General features: G+C 37.0%; 4 protein-coding genes across 13 annotated transcripts; 2 read left to right on the forward strand and 2 right to left on the reverse strand.

Annotated features, from left to right (window-relative positions):
- On the forward strand, positions 877-9,513 carry LOC105155756 (regulation of nuclear pre-mRNA domain-containing protein 2-like). Of its 2 annotated transcripts, XM_011071693.2 has the most exons (10): positions 877-1,011; positions 1,089-1,134; positions 1,306-1,342; positions 4,000-4,124; positions 6,037-6,284; positions 7,340-7,507; positions 7,610-7,766; positions 7,917-8,056; positions 8,365-8,400; positions 8,569-9,513. In XM_011071693.2, the coding sequence occupies exons 4-10, from the start codon at positions 4,046-4,048 to the stop codon at positions 9,346-9,348; spliced, it is 1,608 nt and encodes a 535-aa protein (XP_011069995.1). In that variant the 5' UTR covers positions 877-1,011; positions 1,089-1,134; positions 1,306-1,342; positions 4,000-4,045; the 3' UTR covers positions 9,349-9,513. The 2 variants fall into 2 exon arrangements, with proteins under 2 accessions (XP_011069995.1, XP_011069996.1); XM_011071694.2 differs by lacking the exon at positions 1,306-1,342.
- On the reverse strand, positions 9,654-13,926 carry LOC105155757 (KHG/KDPG aldolase-like). Of its 8 annotated transcripts, XR_002288355.1 has the most exons (11): positions 13,527-13,921; positions 13,204-13,258; positions 12,593-12,628; positions 12,447-12,491; positions 11,875-11,958; positions 11,596-11,661; positions 11,346-11,384; positions 11,055-11,154; positions 10,621-10,768; positions 10,143-10,214; positions 9,654-10,055 (listed from the first exon to the last, which is right to left on the reverse strand). XR_002288355.1 is itself a non-coding variant. In XM_020699145.1 (10 exons), the coding sequence occupies exons 1-9, from the start codon at positions 13,766-13,768 to the stop codon at positions 10,168-10,170; spliced, it is 714 nt and encodes a 237-aa protein (XP_020554804.1). In that variant the 5' UTR covers positions 13,769-13,922; the 3' UTR covers positions 9,654-10,055; positions 10,143-10,167. The 8 variants fall into 8 exon arrangements, 6 of the variants coding, with proteins under 6 accessions (XP_020554804.1, XP_020554801.1, XP_020554800.1 ...); XR_002288356.1 differs by lacking the exon at positions 10,621-10,768 and having other exon boundaries at positions 10,143-10,308; positions 13,527-13,922; XM_020699145.1 differs by lacking the exon at positions 10,621-10,768 and having other exon boundaries at positions 13,527-13,922.
- LOC105155758 (ELMO domain-containing protein C) lies at positions 14,084-19,280 on the forward strand. Of its 2 annotated transcripts, none has more exons than XM_020699130.1 (10): positions 14,084-14,239; positions 14,368-14,549; positions 14,641-14,743; positions 15,349-15,461; positions 16,434-16,502; positions 17,736-17,851; positions 17,936-17,990; positions 18,349-18,469; positions 18,789-18,931; positions 19,027-19,274. In XM_020699130.1, the coding sequence occupies exons 2-10, from the start codon at positions 14,406-14,408 to the stop codon at positions 19,126-19,128; spliced, it is 966 nt and encodes a 321-aa protein (XP_020554789.1). In that variant the 5' UTR covers positions 14,084-14,239; positions 14,368-14,405; the 3' UTR covers positions 19,129-19,274. The 2 variants fall into 2 exon arrangements, with proteins under 2 accessions (XP_020554789.1, XP_011070001.1); XM_011071699.2 differs by having other exon boundaries at positions 14,091-14,277; positions 19,027-19,280.
- LOC105155910 (protein DETOXIFICATION 24-like) lies at positions 19,171-21,911 on the reverse strand. The gene is made up of 8 exons (XM_011071894.2): positions 21,663-21,911; positions 20,562-21,103; positions 20,380-20,466; positions 20,241-20,297; positions 19,895-20,133; positions 19,660-19,778; positions 19,479-19,565; positions 19,171-19,393 (listed from the first exon to the last, which is right to left on the reverse strand). The coding sequence occupies exons 1-8, from the start codon at positions 21,909-21,911 to the stop codon at positions 19,325-19,327; spliced, it is 1,449 nt and encodes a 482-aa protein (XP_011070196.1). The 3' UTR covers positions 19,171-19,324.

Below are 23,669 nucleotides of genomic sequence, written 5' to 3' on the forward strand. Positions count from 1 at the left end.
TTTTGGTATGCCAATTTTTTTAAATATTTAATTAATTTTTTCTTCTTTTCTCAACTTTCCATTTTTCTCAGTCTTTTTAACTTTCCATTTTCTCTTTCCTCAACTTTCAATCTCTTTTTCTTCTCTCATTTTTTTTTATACTTTTTAATATTTTATTAATCTAATTAATATATTTTTAAAAATTTTAAATTGATTGTGCACACACATGTAATGTGCCACATATACTCGTATATATTAAGGAAGAGCACCTCTTTAGTATCTGCTTCGTTTTTTGTATGTTATTTTTTTTCCTTTTTCTCCATCGACTAAATTCCACATTTCTCCCATTGTTTATAAGTAGTAACATCTATTTTTTTAAATAATTATTTATTTCTATTTAATATATTTTTTTCTCTTTTTTCAACTCTAAATATTCTCTTTTCAAAATTATTTATTTATTTTTATTATGATTATTTTCCCTAAAAAAACAAATTAGTAAATGATATTTAATTATTTTAATTTGTTTGCACATTTAGTTTAATATAATAAAAAATAATAAGATTCCATTAATTCATAATTTTAAAATTATTTATAAAATATTAATTTTAGCAACTAGAATAAAATATTATTATGAATATACATCTAAATTCTAATAGAGTTAAATTGTGATTCAATAACCCAATTCCAACTTCTACACATACGTTTTACATGTCAAAACATCACAAATCCCCCAAAATACTGTCATAAAGTAATTTAGGGATTGGAAGAAGGGTGAAAAAGACAACAAAATGGGTCTCACCTGACATTTTGGGATCTTAAGGGGTTGATATGTAATTTGATTCCAATGATCTTCTTCCCATATTTTCAAATTTTCCCCAATTCCCAAATTTTTATTGTCACTTAACCCCATTCGTATCTCTGTTTCTTTCTACCTGACGAACACACGGGCCCTCATTCTTGAGGGTTTTCTCTTTTCTTTATTTGGAGTAGAATACATTGCGTTAAAGCTCTTTGGACGCGCGTATTTTATACGTATATTACGAACCCACTTGGTGTCTTGCATTAAATTTTTCTTCTTTTTGTTTACCTTTTCTTGTATGTCGTTTCAGGGTTTTCTTCAAAGAAGCCTCTGAATGGAAGTGTTTCAAGTGGAGGGTAAGATTTCGTTTTTTGTCCTAAATTCAAGAAACAGAGGAAAAGAACATCAATTGCCCGCTTCTTACTGTTATTATTGGTTTGTGTTTGGTTTTGCGGACAAGAATTTAGTTTCGTTTCTTGTTTTACATGGGTTTTAGTGTTCAAATTTTCAATGCTGTTTCTTGACAGACTTCTGATGAGGTGGGCGTCAAGTAGTTAATTCGAGGTAAAGAATTCCTTCTTAGAACCAAGTGCATATAGTTGTACAAGTTTGTATCTACGAAAACATTTATCGTTATGTACGAGGGATAGAATCAATTAATTAAAAAGATCATGGATTTGTGGTAAAAGTCATTCAACAAGATTGCTTCAATCATTGTCCGGAGACCATTTTCATTGCTAGAAAATTGATGAGTCAACTAGTTTACTAGTTGCCAATGGCATTATGAGATGTTAAAGCTCAATGGAAGGTGGGTTTGGGTTGGAGGTAATAGGTGTAAAAGAAGTTATTGAGGGAGGTGATGGCTGGGAACTTGTCGTTGAAGCATGACGGATGCAGGAAAAGATTCGAGGGGAGAGAAAGTGGGTTGAAGGAAAGAGAAATTGGAAGAATGGAGAGGGTAGAAGAGAAAAAGAGGTAAGTGAATAAACAAAGAAAGGTAAGGAGAAATTGAACTGCACAATTTCGCTATGGATTGAGTTTTTGTATTCTCAGGTCTTCAAGCTTTATTTTTCATTTATTTCGTACTTTGATTTGATTTTTGAATGTGGAAGGAGATATAGTGAAGGAGTGTTATAATGTGATTGAACCATATTGTTTGCATAAAAAAATGAAATGTATCACCTTTTGTTCACAATGAAAGCTTATTCCTCCTATATGTTACAGTTAGATCTTATACAATATTATTCTTTTTTTTTAGGATGACCCTGAAAGTATTGGGGCAAAACAACACTATAAGCATCTTTCTAGATTATATGGTCAAACTAAAAAAATTAGAATTACTTTGCTTTTGTAAGTGCTAGTATCTTAGAAGTACTTGGGTGCTGCTAACTGATTGTATCAGCTGATACCATAATGTGTTGGGTAAGTATCCAATTTATCATGCTGTATTAGATCTTGTATTCTACAATGGAACTCAATGACTCATGATTGTGTTAGGATAAATCATTATTATAAGCATCTTTACAGATTTTCTGGTTCAAAATAGAAAATTAGAAATACTTTGCTTTTATAAGTACTAGTATCTTAGTAGTACCTGAGTGCTAACTGATTGGATCAGCTGATACCATAATATGTTGGGATGGAATCCAATATCTCATGTTGTATTAGATCTTGCATTCTACAATGGAACTCAATTAACTCTTTCAAGGAGTTAATTTATAATCTAACTCAGCGGTTATTATTTATCTCCCATTAACATGTTTTTGTGAATTCTTTCTTATTACCAATTTTTTCTTCATGTGATGTTACGTTTAAGTTTATCTATTGGTGCATGACATATTCTGTATACTAAACATAGTAATATATGTTATTTAAGTTCTCCCTATTAACCTGATAATTTCCAATAAGCCACGATTTATGTGAAGTAACACCTATTGATATTGTGGGTGATAAAATGATTTTGATTCAATGTTACGGTTCTCCTGTATGTGGGTCACCTTGGTGGCTATCATTTGGTGGTGACTTTAACAAGTGTGTATTAGCCTATCCTGTATTTTTAATCTATGCAATTTAAGGACTTGGCCTGTCAGTGTTGCTAATCATGAGGCCTTCTTGGGCTATTGATCCTGAGCATGTAATGGTGGAAATTGTGACAAAGATATTTTAGCCAAGTGAGCTGCTGACAAGTGTAGTCTATGATTTTCCTAGCAACAGATCAACGTTTCCACTGTAATTCCATGTACAGTGTTGCCAAAAACAGTGAATGACACAATCAGTCTATGGTCCAAGGTCTTGTATGGGGATGAGCAAAAGGTTGACACCCATTTTGGGGCACAGGGTTCATTTGGGGATTTGGTTTTTTGCATCTCATAATTGTGAGTTTTTCAATGTGGTTGGAGGAGGAGAAAATTGTATTTCAATTATGCAAGGAGCTCTTACATCTATTTTCTACATCTTCATTTGTTTATCATCTTTATGTTATTCCTATGAAATTTAGGCTACTACGAGCCCACTAGATCTATTTGAAAAAATGAATTGAAGATTGGCAAGCTCTACTCCTCTTAAGAAAGATAATCCAGCCAAAAAATCAAACCTCCTGAATGTTTGGTGTTCTTAGGTGTATATGCTGCCACCCAATGCTTGTCTTACTAACTTTATGCACAAGATGCACAATGCATATCAAGTTTTAATTTTTTTCTTCGTGTGTCTTGTAGAAATCAGCTGTATGGCTCCAATAGTTTTTCCACTGAAACAAGATGGCTAGCTTTGCAAATAATGTCTTTAAGAGAAGAGCAATAATATCTTATATGTTGGTGCACATTTATGTATGAATGCGGGCATGCTTATTTTTCATGGAAGTAACAAACATCCGTCACATATCAAATATAAAGCTTTGTAGAATGTGAGTCGGAAATAGGGGTTAGATTAGCATCTTATGAATCAAAAGTTTCTCATGTTGATATTAGTTAAAATCCAGAGATTATTTTGGTTCCCTGTTGTTTTTCCTCATTACTTCTTGTTTATATGAATTGCTCTCACTGACAACCTGTTTTCTCATCTTTGGCTCCAGACGCATCACCTTTTTATCCTTTTATTGATAGTATTAGTTGCTTCATTCTAAAAGAAAGAGATATGGTATCCACCCTGAATATGAACCCAAACAAAATCCCTCTATGTTTCTTTCCCTTCTTTGGGGTATAATGTCTAATATGCTCTTGCAGGTAGTCCCCGGAGTCCTAGGATTAAAAGAATTCCTCCATCATCAAAATGGATGAGGATGCTTTCAACGAAGATTTATTGACTGAAAAGCTGTCTAAACTCAACAGTTCTCAGCAGAGCATAGAATGTATCCTTCCTTGTGTTAGACACTAGCAATTCATGTGTTTTTGGTTTTGAAGTTGTATCATCACACAGCATGCACATACCAATGCTGTTCGGTCATGCCGCTGGATGGACATTCTGATGCTGGACTCTTTGGTTTCTTTACCCATGTAACATTATGCAGTATGATCATAAGCAACCACATGCATTTTTCTTTGTCTGCATGTGATCATTGCCTGGTCTGTGTAATATGCTAAATATTTCATGCTGCGCTTGTAAGTTGCTTGATAGTAAAATCCTTTCTCTATGCCAGGGGGATAAGAAACAAAAAAGGTGGATCTGTGTTTCCAGTGTTTCTTTTCTTGATTGAATACTATTTGCATCATGTCTTTCTAGATGAAACATGTAGTGGGCCACAAGTTCTTGCTAAGATTAGCTATCTGATATAGGAATAAGTAGCCAACTGTACAGGCATCTAATTTATCTATTCAATCTCTGAAATAAATGTTGAACAAACATATCAAAAGATATCTATTCTATTAACTTGACAGGAGAGATAGATGCCTGCATGTTGAAGGCGTCAATCACTAGAAGCTTGATAATGAAACTGTTTACTTATAGGCATTTAATAGGATAAAGAAGAAGAACATTATTCAAAGCTTTCCTTTCCCCCCTGACAAGTGCCTGCCTTTTTTTCTCCCTTTTTCCCCTTGGTAGGGTGAAGATTTGCTTTTTCTAGGGCGATGGCCTTGCCTAAATTGATGGACAGATGTAATCTCTTAAGATAACTTCTTGATCTTGTCTCAAGATTGAACTTTTTGCTTTTTCGAATTTGCCTAACCAAGTAATTGATGTCTTATTCCTTTCCAATCTGCTTGAGGTCAGGTTGATTGGTCTTGTGACGTACTTTAGAGTGTCTATGAAAAGAAAAGCCAACAGATCTACAACAAACCTAGCTGTATACCTTATGCATACAGCTTAAATGTACTTGCCCCTTATATGTATCCATAAAGTCATCACTGTTGCAGTTGTTCTTCGGGATGTTTTGGTAATTGTGCTTAGAGTTGGTGGTAGGTCATCCTGAGATGGATACCATTGCAGATTGCCCATGCAAGCAGTCGGAGAAAAACTGGGAAAATTGCCTAGTACAAAGTTTTGTTTGAGTCAGTTGAATTTCTTGTGAAGCATTTTGTGTTCTATGGTTTAGCTCATTCTCTTCATTCCCATTTCTGGATACTGGCATTTAGTGGTGTTACTAATCAATTATAATGCAATTTTAAATCCCAAGGCAGTGAACCTCATAAGATGAAACCATCTTCTGTGGGGTTAATGTCATTTTCATCTTTGGCATTGCTTAGGTGCAAAAGGTCTGGCTGATGTCGAAATAAAAACGGATTCTGATAGGGTGGACATTTTTTATTTATTATTCTGGATTGGAAAATTTCACCTATTTCCTGTTTGGCATTGGAGGGTATAGTTTCCATTCATTGTTAATGCAGCTGGCATATTCAAGGTGTTCTATGCTTCAGTTCATGATGATTTAATCTCTTGTCAAGTATTGTCAATCTCTAATGTCGCTTATGGATTTTGAAGAATAATAATGGTGAGGTATATACAGCATTTTTTATACATGATCTTCTTTGAGTTACCTCCCTGAAAAGAGAGGGTGAGGAGGTCTAGTGATGTAATGCATGCTTAGTCAATAAAATTTTAATGATACAATTCTGTTGGAGTTGGTCTTTTCTTTTGACTTGATCCAAAGACACATAATCACAAAATATAGGCAGTAACAAAACAAACAGTAAATTTTAACTGTTCCCCTACAGATTTTGTCAGTTTTTCTATTGTTGAATTGGAGAAAGCATCTGAACTGTAGGTGTTCATATGATTATTTAACTGTGATATCGGACTGCAGTTCTCTTTTAACATCTGATCAGCTTTGTCCCGGTTGTGCGTTTCTCATCGCAAAAGGGCCAAGCAAATTGTTGAAACATGGGAGACACTATTTAAATCTGCACCACGCGAGCAACGAGTTTCCTTTTTATACTTGGCCAATGATATCCTGCAAAATAGCAGGCGTAAAGGTAGCGAATTTGTGAATGAATTCTGGAAAGTTCTTCCGACAGCTCTTAAGGGTGTTTACGATGGTGGTGATGAAAATTGCAGAAAAGTTGCCTCCAGGCTGGTAATTTAATCCACTGCCTTCAGTCTTCCTTCCTCAACCTTCTCTTCCATAACATGTTATAGCAACTACGATACTCCTATATTCTTTCTGCTTCAACATCATTTCTTCTCTGTTGCTATGATTGCGTATCTCTGGCTCGCTTTGGGAGGATGAATGTAGAATGTTCTCTTTCCAGTATTCTGAATTTACAAAGTCGGCTCCCTTGGCCATATTCAGAAGTTATTCCTGTCTTTGAATTGTCCACATTCAAAATAGACAGTGAACCTTATTGTCTTATGATTGCATATTTGGATTTCTTTTTCACTAGATTCTAATGATTGTGATGCTGTTTGTTTGTTGTTTGCTGAAATTGTGAGTAATATCTTTGAATTTCATTTTTCTTTCTGACTTGAGCTTGTGTGAATTTCAATTAATTTGTCTCAGTCTGCAGAATTTTAGACTATAAGCTGTGTGATTCTGATGGTACTAGTGTATCTTTTACATGCTTAAATTTGTCCTTTTGGAGGTAGAATAATAATAGAAGTCTAGGCAGTTTAAAAATGAAGGAATTTGAATATAAGAGGATTGTGAAAATTCTCAAGATCTATATATGCTAAAGCATGGGCCTTAATCTGATTTGTGCAAGTCATATACTAGTGAATGGATGTATTTATGTGATTTGCCCTCCTGTTGATCTAGTTAATCATCTTAGGACATTTTATTTTGTGTTTGGGATATTTTTTATTGGCAATCACTAGTCCCCCTGTATTCCTCTGGGATTATTGTAACTCAATCTGTCTTTACTATCGTTTTGAAAAAAAATAGATTGCATTAGTTTTCAGGGAGTTTTTGGGTACTTTCCTTGTTGTGGTTCGTGTTTCTTTCCATTTAAGAGTTTCTAGTATTGCACTCGTTTGTTGATTGGTCTGGCAGTGGTAAAATTTTTCTCCGATCTTTGTGGTTATTGCTTCTGTTCCTTTTGTTAATTGTCCACATCCTTGTTCTTGTCTTCTTGATTATTGACAGCTCATGTTCTCTATTCTTTCCAATGTGGGGGGACATGCTCTTAATATCAGGTTGACATATGGGAAGAAAGAAAAGTTTTTGGATCTAGGGGTCAAAATCTTAAAATTGAACTGCTTGGGAAGAATCCTTCTCCAGACCAGAATGCTTCTCCAGCCAATAATGCAAAAAATTCGAATCCCATCAAGGTTCTGAAGAGAGATGCCAACTCTTTGAGGATTGTGAGTCCACTTGTTAGATTCAATAGACATTTTCATTTTATTTATCATTTGTTGTTATGACAATATTTTTATTAGGATGATCTACTTTTTTCACTGATCCAGAAATTGGCTGTTGGAGGTTTGCCCGAAAAAATCTTAACTGCTTTCCAGTTGGTACATGAAGAAATTGTCAATGAAGAAGCTGCCTTAAACAAATGCCAAGACACTGTTTCGCGTGTACGAGAAATAGAGAAAGATGTTCTGAATGTTTCATCTCAAGGTCTGATTTGAGCTAGTTTTGCATAGAGCTTGTCTCATGCTGGCAATGATATGTCCTGATTGGATATTTTTTCTTTAAAGATGGTGACTTGCACGCTCTCAGTGAAATCGCACTAGTAACCTCTGACATTGATCTTTAACTTATCATCAGGAAACCTGCTGGGTTCTGATGTTGTAGATAATATGCAGCAACAAGAGAACATGCTTCAGCAATGGATTAGCCAACTTGAAAAATTTGAGGCTATCAGAGTTGCTTTGATTTCCCAGCTTAGAGAAGCACTTCAGGATCAAGTATGAGTTTATTTTTCATGAATCTTTTCTCTGCTATCTAGTTTGCTTCACTTGGGTATGCTTATGTAGAGTTTATTCAGCCTCTAGATTTTGATATGCGGACATGGCAAGTATTAATTTTATTTAGAAACTGTTTTATTGGTTTCATAAACAATGATATCTAATTTAAGCCGAATTGGTTGAACTGCACCACTGAGGTGTTTCTTTAAGTAAGTATTACGACTAATGGAGATATTTCTGAAATTTGTGAGAATAAATAGTCTAAATTTACTGCTGAATACAATCTCTGTGAAACTATTACTTTGCAGGAATCAAAGGTGGAGCTGATTCGCAGTGAGTTACTTGTAAGTGCTTCTCTCTTGAATTGACTGCTCTTTCTTTGGCGCGGACATGCATGATACTCCTGATGTCCTTATAAAACAGTTATGGTGCTAGCTTTTGCTAGGCTGTTTGGTGCATATGTTGCCTATTCTCTTGTTTCTGTTCTAGTATTCAGCTAATATTGCATGTAGGTCGCACGGGGTCAGATTGAGCAAGCAGCTAATACTAGACTCAAGGCAACATCAATCTCTGCAGCACCACCAAGCACGAACCAAGTAACAGTTGACCCCACCTTTCCTCCGCCCCTGCCCACAAACAATCCCACCATGACACCACCTGCTCATCCCTTGACATCATTTGTGAACTCCACAATCAGCGAAGAGGAGGGCAAGAGGGCTGCAGCAGCTGCCATGGCCGCTAAACTTACTGCCTCAACCTCCTCCGCCCAGATGCTTACATCTGTTCTGTCATCCCTTGTGGCTGAAGAGGCTGCCTCAATGACAAGTGGCTTGAAGCGGCCCAAGTTGGAGAAACCCATGGTTTTTCCTGATGCCAACAATTCTGGTGGAGCTAATTCAGGCTATTTTCCTGCCAGCACACAATCTGTACCCCAGGTGAACCCATTGCAGGCCCCATTCCTCCCACCTCCACCTCCACCACCGCTTGCACCTCCGTGTAATTCCCCAGCAAATCAGTTGGTCCAATCTACAATGATGGGGCTTCCATTTGGCTATGGTCCGAGCAACTTACCTCCTCCTCTGTCTTCGAATGTTGGCATGGGATTTGCTCGCCCGGGCCCTCCACCCCATCAAGCACAGCCGCAGGCGCAGAACCAGCAACAGCAGTCACAGCAACTACAGCCTCCGCAATCACAGCAGCTTCCAGCAAATGGTGGATACTACAGGTCAGTAGGTGTCGGATTTTATGGGCAAAGCCATCAGCCCCCTACCCCGCCCATACACAGGCAATGAGTTGGAAACTTGTTTTTGTATTTGTATATTAATAGGCACTGGTTGGAACTTTTAACAGTTAATATGTAGTATACTCTAATCAGTTCTAAATGTTGTTAGCACTCTGTCAACGTTACATGTAGTAAATGTAGAACTACATGCAGAGTTTTTGAATACTTACATATAGAACTACATGCAGAGTTTTTTAGCATCTTCCAATAGATTGGTTGGCCAAGACATAGCAGGAAGTTATGTTGGTTTTTGGCCTTGCATATATATGCGTTACCATGTCTTTCGTGAGAGTTCAAGTTTTGTTGTGCTAGGATGCTCTCTCTCGGTCTCTTTTTCTCTTATACACACACACACACACTATCAGAAATGGAAAACGTACGTCATAGCAAATGTTGGATTAGTTATTTATGTCGAAGTAATATATTCAAACTGAGACTGATATAGTCCGAGGCTCGTAGGTACATTCATTACATGCATATGTCCAGATATCCATTTCTGGGCTTAACAGTTTCAAATGTATGCTTCGAATGATAAAGTTTGCAAGATCTCGGGGTATCCTTTGGTGTCTCCAATCTCCTCATTTCATCGATTGGTTATTGTTCAGCTCTTTCTGTGCTCTGCTCTCTTCTTGTGAGACTCCAACCTAGGGTTAGTGTCTCCAGCAAGGAAAGTGAAAATCTCCAAGAGATAATTTTGATATCATCTTCTTCAAACCTCTGCTGCGCAAAAAAATAGAAGGGAGAGAATGTGTAACCCATGGTGCCATTTCAACTAACCACTTTTAGGTAGGTATATATATACACCTCCGGATGTACGAGGGAACTCAAGTCAAAACAAATTGCAGCTCCTATTTTGTTTTCTTGCATCTGCGTCATCTGTGCCAATGGGAAGCTTTCAGTCTACTGTCACAGGGAACCAACAGAGGCATATCAACCATAGAAAGTCTAGGACATATTATCCCTAATTTTCCTGCCAAATTCAAGACAGATTAAGCTTCAGCTCACAATAAAGCTTTATATGCATCTCAGGCCTGTTTTCAATGGGAGGGGAGGCAATGGATAGAATAACTCTATAGGCCTTCTACTGAAATAAGTGAATGTTGGAAGATTTTCAGTGAGTGCAGTGATGATTTGCTATCATCACTTGTAAATTTTGTGAAATAAATGTACAGTTTATCATCGCAACGCATTGGTGCATGTTAAAAATGTATTCAGGATTTTGAACATGCAAAGGAGGTACTACAAAGTATTTAGCAAATGCATCATAAACACAAGTTCTAACCTCACAGCTTGGCTGCCCGTGAAAGCAGCAGAGCGGGCAAGTTGGTTTATACGATCAAAATACTTTTCATCCATAGCATTTTTCTCAAATATGGCATCTGATAGAACAACTGATGATGCGCCCTGACCAATATACTGACCCACTGAATCTGCGCCCCAATCTAAGTATCAGCTTACACATTCTAAAGTTACCTTCAATTAGTCATTGTTTTTTCTTATTTTATATCGTTAGCATCATGTCTTCTATCTGCCTGTTTCTTTCCAAGTACTCTTTTACGTGGGCATTTAAATGTGGACACAGTTTAGCAAACGGTAAGATAACATTTGGAATTCTAATGATGAAGTTGCCTTCAACTTGCAAAAAAGAAGGGGAAATCATAGCAGAGGTTGAAGTAAATATTGTCGCATAAGCAGGAAATCTTTGAACCATCTGACCTATGGTTATGCCTTGTGATGCAATCATCTTGATATTGGGAAATGGCTTCTTTACTGCTGCTATATACTGAACGCCACCTAATGCAGAGACAGGATACACCTATTACAGCAACAGAAGGAGGAATAAACATGACAAACTAGAAACTAATGCAATGAACATTTATTGCATTTCAAGTTCTAACTCAAATAAATAGAACCAATAGGCCGGGTCGTCTTCTCTTTGGTCACGATGTGCTACAATATCATCACTGCACTTACCAGGCTCTGTATTAGGAGAAAAAAACAACTCACCTTGACGATTTTGGCACCAGCCGTGGATGCAAGTAATATCTGCATGATCGTAGAATTAATTCAGTATCCTTTTCATTTCTTATAATTCACCTAGGCAATGGGATGTAAGAGTTTCAAACAAGCGGCCACCAAAAAAACTTTTGAACCAATTATTTCAGTCATTACGAGTAAAAGCGATTTACATTATTTTGTACTAAGTACTGCATAAATGCTAATCTCAAGGGAACGATGAAATGGAAATTAAACATACCTCTGTTGGGGTCATTGCTCCAGGTATATAAAGAGCCTGACCCTCTGCAACATCATCTAGAATCTCCTGAAACCATCAAATGTGTCAAGTACTAAATCAATGAAGATATTCTTTGGCTCTAAGATTATTACATTGTTTATTCTTCATAAGCAGAGATCCCGCAAAGTTACATTGATGGAAGGAACTGACTAACAAACTGAATGACCACTGCACATAAGTTTGACATTATAGCAGTATTTACTTCAATTAGAAATAATTACAGTAAAACTTTATGGATACCTTCACCATTGCAGGACTCATCAGGAACTTAGCTCCACATTTTAATGCATCTTTGGCATCTTCTCTATCTAAAACAGTTCCAACCTGAAAAATCCAATTTAAGCAAAATGTAAACCTAATTGCATTTTTTTCTAAAGTAAAACTGCTCTAGAAAACTAAACTTCGGATAAAAGACTGTCCATAATATCTGATGTGAAAAAGTTTAGGACAATTATATTTGTCAGTTAGTAATAACATTCAGCATGAGTTAACATAGGCAAACACATGATTCACAGTTTTCGAGGGCTGGAGGGAAGTCTTAAGTATCTTCAAGTGGCAGTAGAATTCATCATGGACTGATTGAAAGATTCTTATTAATCTTTTCTATGGTAATGAAAAACGACGATCCTCCCTCAGAAATAGAAAAGAATACAAAACCAAACATGCTGCAAACTCCTCATGTAGGCTTTAGATGTTATCTGCAACACCTTTACTGATTCTCATAAAACGGCAACCTAGAAACTAACCAATTTTGGAAGCTTAATCCAAGAGTGGCAGATATTCAATGAATAAAAGGTTTGAATAGTACTTACTCCTAATGATGCTGAAGGATATTCATGGACCAAAAACTGCAAAGCCTGGGCATAGAAACAAGAAAACATACCAATTCTTTCACCTGGCTGATATATTTCCTGGACTAATCGGTAAACAAAGCTGGAGGATGAGAGCCTACATTTACCTCAAAAACACCTGGCGTGGACATTGTGATTTCCAACTGCAAATTGAAAAGAACGACATCTGTCAGAACTCTCCATGCCATCTGAGTGTCGTATCAAACCTCACAAGGTCTAGAAGAACAAGTTCAATAATTTCATCGTCATTTAGTCTTTCCTATTAGAAAGAAAGAAACCAGAAGGAAAGAACTCATCTTTATCATCTTCCATAATCTAGACAAGCACTGCAGAAAATTGGAAATTTAAGCATTTGCCAAAATTACATTAAATCAACACCGCCACTTCAAGACTCAGTAAGCCATGGTTATATTGAATATGATCATGCAGTGAGTAAGTGACACTTGAGACCGGATGCCATACCCTTAATTAATCAATCATAGGGTAACACAAGATTTCTCACTTCTCACCACAACATAATGCTACCTACGCACATCTTGTATTATCAGGTAAATTACAACGACCTTCCCTGAGGTTTGACATAATTAAGTATACCTCTGGGGAGGTCGGTATAGTTTACCGTATATTATATGCAATAAACTTAGTGCGACTCCAAATTATATAAATTTGAGGATTTGCAGCGAACTGTTATGGTTATACTAGATGGATTTAAACTTACAACTGAGATTCCACCGCTAAGTGCTGCTTGTGCAGCTTCAATTGCCATCTCTGCACTAAACAGAAGAATCAAGAAAATGACTAAACAACAATAACAGGCCAGGAAAAAAAACACACAGAATTTCTTTTAATCAAAGACAACATTTTCGAAAAAACCACAATTATTTTACGTGCATTCGTTTGCAGCTGCCCAAATAAATTCCTTCTACCTTGCAGTATGAACGAATCTCGACAACTACAACAACTAATATAATACATGCTTACTCTGATATATACATATATATGACACACACACATTCTTTAATTGTGGGGTGGAGCTGTGACCTCTGGGCGCGAAGGCAAGCAATTATGCCGGAATTTTGAATGTCCATCAGGACTCTGTCAGCAACAGTACCGGGATATACAGCGACGGAGTTTTTGTAGGAATTCTTGCAGCGGACATGAGAAGAAAATCGTTTACTGTAATTATGTACTGAGGCTTTAGTAAGAAAAGGTTTTATCTTTGACGAAGAGAAGAAAAGATTAAGAGGCCAAATGCTACCGCCGCTGCTTGCGACCGCCATCATGCTATCTGGGTGGTATCTTATTCACTCGCTATATCTTTTGAAGCCAACAGACAGAGAGACAAAGATACTATTGCGCACAGACCAAGATGGATGGATACACTTCGGTTTAGGAAATGATTTTATAATAATAATGATTCTTTCATTAAAATTCGTTTAATATTTTGCAGTCCCATCAACACTTTAAAAATTAAATTAAATTCCCTTTGCCCATGAGTCCATGATAGATGCGCCAATGGGCTCAATTCAGTGATCAAGATTCGAAACGTTTTAAGCCCAACAGGCAACAGCCCATATACGTTATTGCGGGTGTAACAGTGACGGTGTGCCTCAAATCATCAGAGCTCCAGTACTTGTAGCCTTTCTTCCACTGGAGTAAACTGATGATCGAATCAAAGAATGCTTGTAAGCTGTAGCTAGGTAGCTTCTTGAATTCTGATGAAAGAGGCCACTACTCAGTAGAGCAAGCAACAGGTTTTGGAGCCCGCTTCCTCCTCTTCTCAAGTCTCGTCGTATGCATTCTTACCAGTTTTTCTGTTATCCAATTATGAATTTTGGTATTCGTGGGAGTTCCTATTTTTGATCAAAATGTTTTGGGCCAGGACGACGCCCTTCGGTTGAGGTCGGAATTCCGTCGTCGATGACTTCAAGAACGCTGCGTAAGAGGCTCCACCATGGAGATGTTGATGGAGGTAGGTACGGGGGTTTCGAGACTGCGGAGTTCGATTCTTTGAACGAGCCATTGCTCGGAAATCGAGATTATGATGACAATAATCAGTCTGAGGTAAAGGGTATTTTGAAAAATGAAAACTTTAAACTTTTAATTGAGTTTTGTTTTGAATTTTGAAGTGTATGTTGGTATGAATTATGTTTAGGAGCAATCTCTGACGGGTATATTGGAAGATGAACGAAGGGAGGAACGCCTGCACTGGACTCTGCTTTTTTCGCATATAATTTTGCAGTGGGCGCAATGGCTAGGTGCGCTGTTACTGTAGTTTTGTTTCTTTTGATTTTTCATTAGAGAAAAGTCTCAGGTTTTTGTGTTTTTAATAACATTTGTTCTCGGGGTTAGGGGAATGGACTATCATCTTGAGAGGTGGGCGAGTAGAATAATCAAGTAAAATAATACTAAACTGTAACAATATAGTTGATTCTCCTTGTGAAGAGAATTTGCTTCTCTGCTGCCTATTCATGTTCAAATTGGGATACAACTACACATGGGCGAGTTTTGACTATTAGTTCATGTTAGCAGGCACTCTTGCATATTTGTATATCCAAATTCAGAAGATCATAATGCATTAGCTTTTGATTCAGAGGTTGTCAACTCTGCATGCATCATGATCCTGTGTCCATGTATCTAAATTAGAGAAGTAGCTGTAATTATTTGTGTATATGGGGTTGTTGTAGTAGGGTGCCAAAACATTTCAGGAGCTTTATTATTTTAACGGAAATATCCTATGTGCAAATGTATAGTTGTTTTAATTGAAATTTTTTTCTGTCACGTTAAGTTTGGTTCATGATAGATCCCTCATATTCCGTATAAATTACAAGTTAATCAATCATTTCATCTTTTCATTCTCCAGCTAATATTGTCCTCGGATGTGGGTCCGTGATTGGAAGAATTTTACCATTTACCTCGGGCACGCAAAATGGCATAAAGGGGAGTGTCCCACCTGTTTTACTAAGTTCCCTACAGGTAACTTCGAGCAACGCTTTTTCCAACAAGATAGATTGTTGCATGTTTTCTTGTATTCTTTTCCACTCCTTTGAGCTAATGGGATGAGTAATCTATCCATTATCCCCAGGATTTACTGATAATGTACCTTCACGTCTGCATGAACCTTTTGGATGTTGCTTATGTGGTTCATGTGTTTTGTGTGTATGGATGAGAGAATAAAAGTGCTTGAGATCTTTGCTCCTTGAGTGAGTGAACTGGGTGCTAGTGCTGCTTGCGTCTTGCACTCTTGCTAGTTTTCAGGTTTATTGGCTTTCAATTTTTATTTTTTTGGGGGAAAAATACTTCAGTAGGTAACAGTTCCATGTTGTACCATTTTGGGTCCTGAATTTTGACTCTCCAAGTGGTTTAACCAGAGGAATATTTTATTTTACACAGTCGTTTTGGTAACTTACTATAGTCCTAATCATGAATGGCAAAAAAGATCTTGCTCATAACCTAGTATGCATAACACATCAGGATGATTTGATTGAATTCAGTTTTATTTCACCAAGTTCACTCGGTAAATTGACTGATTGTTAAATTATTATGCTTGTGAAAGTGAAATGGGTACTCTCGTTAGTGCATGAATAGCTTATAAACCTGAATACTTGTTGGATACTTATGAAAGTTATAAGAGACTTCTGTTGTGCAGACCGTGCAGTTAGATTTTGGAACTTGCCTCACTGTTATCAACAGAGGAAAGAATTTTTAAAGCTAGTAAATTGCTCTGACAGAATGGCCATATTACTTGTATCTGTAGCTCAATGCTTTTGTTAGTCATTATTGATATTTACTTGAATGTTTGAACTAGTGTGGTATTGGAAGCCATGTTGCTGGCTTTTAACTGCTACTCTTCCACAAGGCCGAGATTTACTTTTCATGAAATCCTCTCTAGCTTTTGGTTATATATATCATTGTTTACCTTTGATTCTTGAGTTGGTTTGTCAACAGGAAGCAAGGCTGCGACATCTAAAGCAGAGGTTGGCAATTCCATTTGATGGCACTTTTTTGGAGCATCAAGTAACTATTCTTTTGGGCACTCAGAAACTCTTATTTATATTTTTCTTTGTTCCTATCAGTAGACCTAGGTTTCTGTTTATGGGATGAGCAGTAGAAAGGTGATTCCATATGATGGATGGTGTGGAAATTAGCAACATTTTTAGACTATGGGCATATTCTCGCCTGAAAAATAATTCTCCCCTGTTATGTTGAGTCACTGTTTCTTTTTGAGTTGTCTGAGATAGTGTCTTATTTCATCTTACTGCCTGACCGATTTCCTTTTGAAACCGCCATAGTAAGTGACATAAGAACTTATGGTTTTTTTTAGTTAAATGGGATTGTAAAGATGCATCACATTTGTTATTCTCATCCAAAACATATGGCAATTCAAGCATAACCTTCGACTATGGTTGGAGGGTGAATAGAGTTATTTCATGTTGGGATTCTGATTCCAGATTTAAGTTGTCCATAAAGAATTTTGTATGCATGCTTCCTTCAGAATTTTTTAACGTGTGAAATCAATTATGCCGTTAAAACTCCTGTTTTGAGAGCTTGTTGTCATATGGATTATGCTTTTAAAACTCTATTGGCTTCAACGTGAAAATTAAATATCTATATCTAATTTTTCTTTCTCCGATGTCTTTTATATGCCTTGAGTCATTCTTGAACAGACTATCCACGATTTAGAGGAAAAATTGGAAAAAGAAAACAAAAAAGGATTTTTATCATTTCAACTAGATAATCATTCTTGTAAACTTGTTTAACTTATAACTGAAATGACTTGACTTAAAAAATATGTATAGATGGATATATAAGAGAAAGTTTCCCAACATTGTTGCAATAATATAAAGGTTTGGTACTATGTTTACTTTTATGTGCATTTATTGGCTTTTCTGTAAGTAGTGATGAATTAACAGTAGTTGGATGTTTTGTGGATGGAATCCATGTTAAAAATGCAATTCCATGGTGAAAAACTGGTCATATTGGTTTTCAGTAATGTGATCATAAGGAATGGTATTATTACTATAATTATGGTTTTTATATCTAAATGGTATTTTAATTTCAGATAATTAATTCAGCTAGTATGTGAGTACAACTCACAAACTCACATGGCACACAAAAGTTTCTCAATCTATTTGCGCTGCTTTTTAAATTTACTTATTACTTTTTCTTGTTTTATGCTTCTGTCATTTGTTTATTAAAGTCACACTATAATGGTTTAAACATACATGAACGTTGATATTCTGTTGGCAGGATGCACTTAGACAATTGTGGAGGTTAGCTTACCCTGATAGGCCGCTCCCGTCTCTTAAATCAGAGCTTTGGAAGGAGATGGGTTGGCAAGGATCTGATCCTTCAACAGATTTCAGGTGTGTACTGACATATGATTAGTTAATTCGGAGACGTGCATATCAATGGACATTTATTTTTGAAATTTATGAACAAATGTTTAGGGGTGGAGGATTCATATCGTTGGAGAACCTAATCTTCTTTGCCAAGACGTATCCGGTTTGTGTTCTTTTTTTTTTTTCTTCCCCTGCACTTACATTGCCTTTTGCTAGGAAAAAAATTCATTTTATTGCTCCTCTGAACTGAAACTGCTGCAAAGATTTTAAGAATATATATTATCATGAACACCGTGTTTACTCCACCATCATGTAAATCATTTCCATCTTTGCCACATTACAATATTTTATTGTCCTTTATCTAATGCATGAATTTTGCTGAACTCTGGAGGAACGAAAAGACTTGCACGTGTAACAATTTCCAAGTTATCTTTGTAGACACTATTTCCCTTTCAATTCGATAGAGAAAATTTGAAATTTATTCAATTATCTCATTTTCTATCCTTTTGTCACTTTGGTAGGACGCATTTCAGAACTTATTGCACAAAAGAGATGGAGACAGGTCTGAGTGGGAGTATCCATTTGCTGTTGCTGGCATCAATATTTCATTTATGCTTGTGCAAATGTTAGATCTTCATTCAGGTAAGAAACTTCTGAGGAATACTTTTGTCGTCGCGTTCAGGCAATCTCTTCAAAATTACTTTTTGTTTTCGGACCATGAATAAAAATGGAGAGTAGTTTATTCCATATCTGATCCAAAGACTTGCCAATTGAAGAAAAAGGAACAAGATTCCTTAGTGATTATGACTTTTGAAATTTGTTGTTGCATTTGAAAGAGGAAAAAGAAAAGGCTAACGTAAGTGCTTATGGTAATTGAAGAAAGACGAGAAGAGCAGCGACTTGTTGACATGCTTATTCAATTTGTATAGTAGCTGAAAACGGTATGAAAATTCTTGTGCAGGGATGCCTAGCACTATGGCCGGGCACCATTTTCTGAAATTGCTTAACTATGATGAGATGGCTTTTGACAACCTCTTCTGTGTTGCCTTCAAAATGCTGGACGTGCAGTGGCTTGCAAAACGTGCTTCATATATGGAGTTTAACGTTAAGAATTTCTGACTGCCATATCTGAAAATCAGTATACTTGCCTTCTGTGTTACCATTATCAGTGACCAAATCTACATTTTCGTCTCCCACAGGAGGTTCTCAAGTCTACAAGATCACAACTGGAGCGTGAGCTTGCACTGGAAGATGTATTGAGTGTGAGAGATTTACCAGCTTATAATCTACTGAAAAGATAACATGTCGTACGCAGGTGGTGTAAACGTAATTTTTAAGCAAAAGAGGGAATATTTGTAATTGCGCCAAACTTCTATAGGTATAAATGTAATTTCCTTTTCTCGTCTTTGAGATACACATTACTCCGAAGTTGTAAACTTACAAGTTATGAATCTGAGGAAAAAATCAAATCACTTCTTGGACTTTGTTTTTCTCAGCTCAGGCATGATTGTTCTCCTCTGAGGATCTCAAGTACCACTTTTTCAGCCGTGCTGATGTTTTGGATACCTATGAAAAGACATCATTAACAAACGTAAATTGACAGGTTAAACATCCTCTGTCTTCGATGTGAAGATCGTTTTCCGGTCTTTACCTCTTCATCCCAATTTGTTCTCCACACCATGAAGCTAAGTGAAAGTGTCTGAGCCACAACTCCAGTGTTCATTCCAAGCCATATACCCTGTCAAAGTCGATTTCGACCTCAGTTGTGATGCATAACTGGCTTAAAAAAGTATGTATGTTAGTCATTTTTGCATAAGCGTCGAGTGTGTTACCTCCACTTGAAGATGGATCGCATATCCAAGCACAGTTCCCATAGGCAGTCCAATCACATAAAAACAAATTAAGTTGATAAGCGCGACTTTCGTCTGCAGACCTGCTCCTACGGCAATACCTGACAACAAACAAGCCAAGAACACCAAGAATGTGAAAGAAGCTAAGATTTTTAAACATTCAAGGAAGAAAAGTTCAAAGATTTCACGAAGGGGTTATGATGTCTGTAAACTAGACCTGACAGCACAGGAAAAATGCAACCGAGTAACACAGTAAACGCAAGTAGAAGAGAGAGATCAGACACGGTCTGCGCGACTTCCTCCTCGTTTGTGAACAGATATCCAAGTTTGTTGCTAAAAGCCATGCAAAGAATCCAAAAAAACAGCGCTATAGCAACTGAAGTGCTCATCAAGACTCTGATCGAAAACTTTGCAGCCTTGGCGTCTCCTCTGCCTAGCTCGTTCGCGATTCTCACGCTGTTTATGGAGACAATGTACGGGGAATAATTTTTTGATTTATCAAGGAAACGATGAAGTTGAAATAAGAGGGATATTTCGATATTTTTGCATGAAAAAACACGTACCATGCAGCGCCCATAATGCCAAAGATGCTATTAATCATCCAACCACTGATGTTAAGGCTGCAAAATCAATTTCAGCTTGAATCAGTAGAGATGTTGACTGTGCATGAAAACAAGAACAAGCTTTTCTTCAGGTGCTTACCAAATAGAGAATGCAGATATGGCTACCTCTGCATTTTTCATGTATCCAGCCAGTAAGACCAGAATTGCATAGTACCATAATTCCAAGCTGTAAGCATAAGGGAATTTGTTCCAGTGATGATTTTGGAAATTGATGTAACTGGTGGCAATAAAATGAACCTTAGAGGCATGTCCATAATTTACCAGATCATCACACCAGATGACATCGATAGTTTCACGGCGGGCAACATGTCCTGCACGGCAGCTACACTGAACCCTTTCCATGTATCGGAGCACCACCCGCCGAAGATGTACATGAATTCTCCAAGCACAACGAACCACGAAGATGTGCATAGTGCACCCATGGCACCAGCAACTCCAAAATCAAGAACGTCTACGAAAAGATATGATAATAGAATGTGGATTACGAATTGGAGAGCCGACAGCCATGCAATGATCATGTTCTTCTGCTGTGCTTGTAAATACATTTGTATCGTCAAGCTGAAAATCAAGCCATAGACAAAGGGAATGAACCACAAAGAAATGTATCCAGCGGACTTTGCGATGGCTTCTTCCTCACCGAGTAGGTTAAAGATTGGTGTGGCAAAGAGGAAAACAGGAAGTAGAAGAGTTAGTGTGATGAGATCAATGAACCATGATCTTTGTAGGTGAATGCCCATCATGTGGTACTGTCTTGCCCCAAATGCTTGGCCACAAAGTGTTTCCGTTGCACTCGACATTCCAATCTGTGAAACAACAGACATGCTAACAGAAGTAAGTTGAAGAGAAAAAGAGCATCACGTTGTTCTACTCCATTAACGGCACCTCAAGATTGCTAAACAACAGCCAGAAGAGACAGAAAAGGATCCCTCTTTGTGATCATTTCTGTAGGCGTTGGACAAAATGAAACAACGTGAGCCAAATTTGAAACATTGGCTGTTGATTTCCAGTAAAATCTGACGTCTAGAAGTCCTTTTTTCAATGAAAATAAACCAGCATTTGATCACAAACTTTGTCATACAATCACTATTTTGTGCCAGCAAATCATGTACTACTGCACAGGCTGACCGTTTCTCATTGGTTTCAGACAAACCGAGATGAAAATTTCTGGCCTATACATGAAAATAACAGAGAGAATTATGGACTGATTCTGGAACTATATATGCAGCATATCCTTTACAAAGTAACGAGTACTATCAACAAAGTATACATATTCGGAGCATTAAAGGGTATGTAATCGTGAATCGTGATACTAAAAATAACGACTAGAAGAAACTCTTAGCAGGATATCGAGCATGCACTTACCAGTATCCCGTTCACAAACCGCACGCTTAAGGTCTGGACAAGTGCATAACCAGCAAGGTCCAGTGAATTTATGTGCCCGATAAACGACTGCGTCACAACGATGGTTCCAAATGAAGCTACTCTCGAAATAACACCCGGCGTCGCAACTCTCCATATCTTCTTGGATTCTTCAAGCACTCTTGCCTTCAAATCACCCTCATGTTCTGCTTCAGAGCTCAGCAGACTCTCTTGCATGCTATTATCATCCATGGCTCTACAATCATAAATGAAATAGTATTACCTACTTGTAAAGGAGTACTACGCTTTATTTATAATTTTGTAGAATTAATTGGGAGTTAGTACTCTTCGTTGTACATTTTCTCTCTTTGATATTAATGTAGAACGGCTGGGGACCCCGAAAAAAAAACTCCCCCCACCAAGGCACTGATGGTTTTTGTTGAAAAAGAAAATTGTGGGCTTTTATTTCCAATGTTTTTCCTTTCAGATAAACTGGTTTGATTTGGTTTTTCGCTATCAGGACATCATGTTACTACCTTGACATTCTCCATGTTAGAGCTAAAATTATCTAATCATAACCGATGCTGTTTTCCTTCACGTGCACATGTGGTTAGGAAACAAGAACACCTCACAGAATTGAAATTTGAAGAAGAAATTGAATCACCTCATTATGCCCTTAATCTCCTGCTGTTACAAGAAATAATTTGGCAGTTTTATGGCTGTTTAATTGGATTTGAAGGCACTTTATGGCTGCATTAGTGTTTGGTATAGCCGTAACTATATAAAGGCCATTCCTCATGCTTGTCAACACATAAAAAATTAGAACAATCCTCTCTATTTCTTGAAGATCTCCCTCAGTTTTCTATAAAATATTTTATTGATTTGATCTTAGTTTCGGTAATAAGCTTTTTGAGTGTTTGTTCGAGGTGTTTTTCGGTATAGTGCTAAAACCAAAAGAACTACAACCGTCTTATTTTGGGAGAAATTACGTTGTACCTGGTGCAATACTGATACGAGACGTATATTTTCTTCAAGGCAAGCAGTAATTCTGCGATTCGGTTAAATTAACGACTACAATTGGATTGAGAATTGTTACGATACAATTCTCGTTGTAAGTTTTCGATTTAAATTTCTTGTCATAAATAGCATTTCTAATTGCTTTATGTTATTTGTTCCAACGTGGCTTTAATTGCTTTTTATTTCTAAATCCGATTGTAATATTTCAAAACGTTGGCTCAATTACTTGAAATTGAAAATTTTCCAACAATCTTCAAGAAAATATACAGGTTTTGAAAAATCAGATTTTGTTGTTGGATCTGTTTTGAAAAAAACGCTATTTCCATACTCATTATTTGAAACGCTGCTTTTAATTTTCTAAAATACTAAAGATGGTCGAGCCGATTTCTGCTGCAATTGCGATCACACCCAAGGTCGACTTGATCGGTTTGCCGGACAAGTTTTCGGGGCCAGTTTTTCAAACGCTGGCAACAACGAATGAAAATTTAGTTGACGATGAAAGGACTCTTGTTAGTGATTCAGGTGATCAGACCTGAACTTGCAGATACCGATCCCAAAACTACTGAGAAAGTGCAGTGGATAGAAAGGGATCAAATAGGCAGAGGAACGATTTTGTCAGTCTTGTCAAATACGCTCTTCGATGTCTATTGTTCCAATTCTTACACTGCTAAGTCTATTTGGGATGAGTTGGACCAGAGATATAATATTGAAGAGCAAGAGCTTGAAAAGTATTATGTTTCTAAGTTCATGCGGTATCAAATAGGTGAAGACCGGTCTGTAGCTGAACAGACTCATGAGATTATCAATCTTGAGCATGCTCTAGCTCATGCTGAGATGAAGCTTCCCGATAAGTTTCTGGTCATGTGCATAGTGGATAGATTTCCCAAATCTTGGGAAAGTTTTGGAATGACACTCAAGCATAAAAAAGGGAGAATGTTTTTGGATGATCTTATGATTGCTATCAGCATTGAGGAAGAACAAAGAAATCAAACC

This window comes from Sesamum indicum, linkage group LG2, assembly GCF_000512975.1.
Source record: "Sesamum indicum cultivar Zhongzhi No. 13 linkage group LG2, S_indicum_v1.0, whole genome shotgun sequence".
Taxonomy (NCBI): Eukaryota; Viridiplantae; Streptophyta; class Magnoliopsida; order Lamiales; family Pedaliaceae; genus Sesamum; species Sesamum indicum.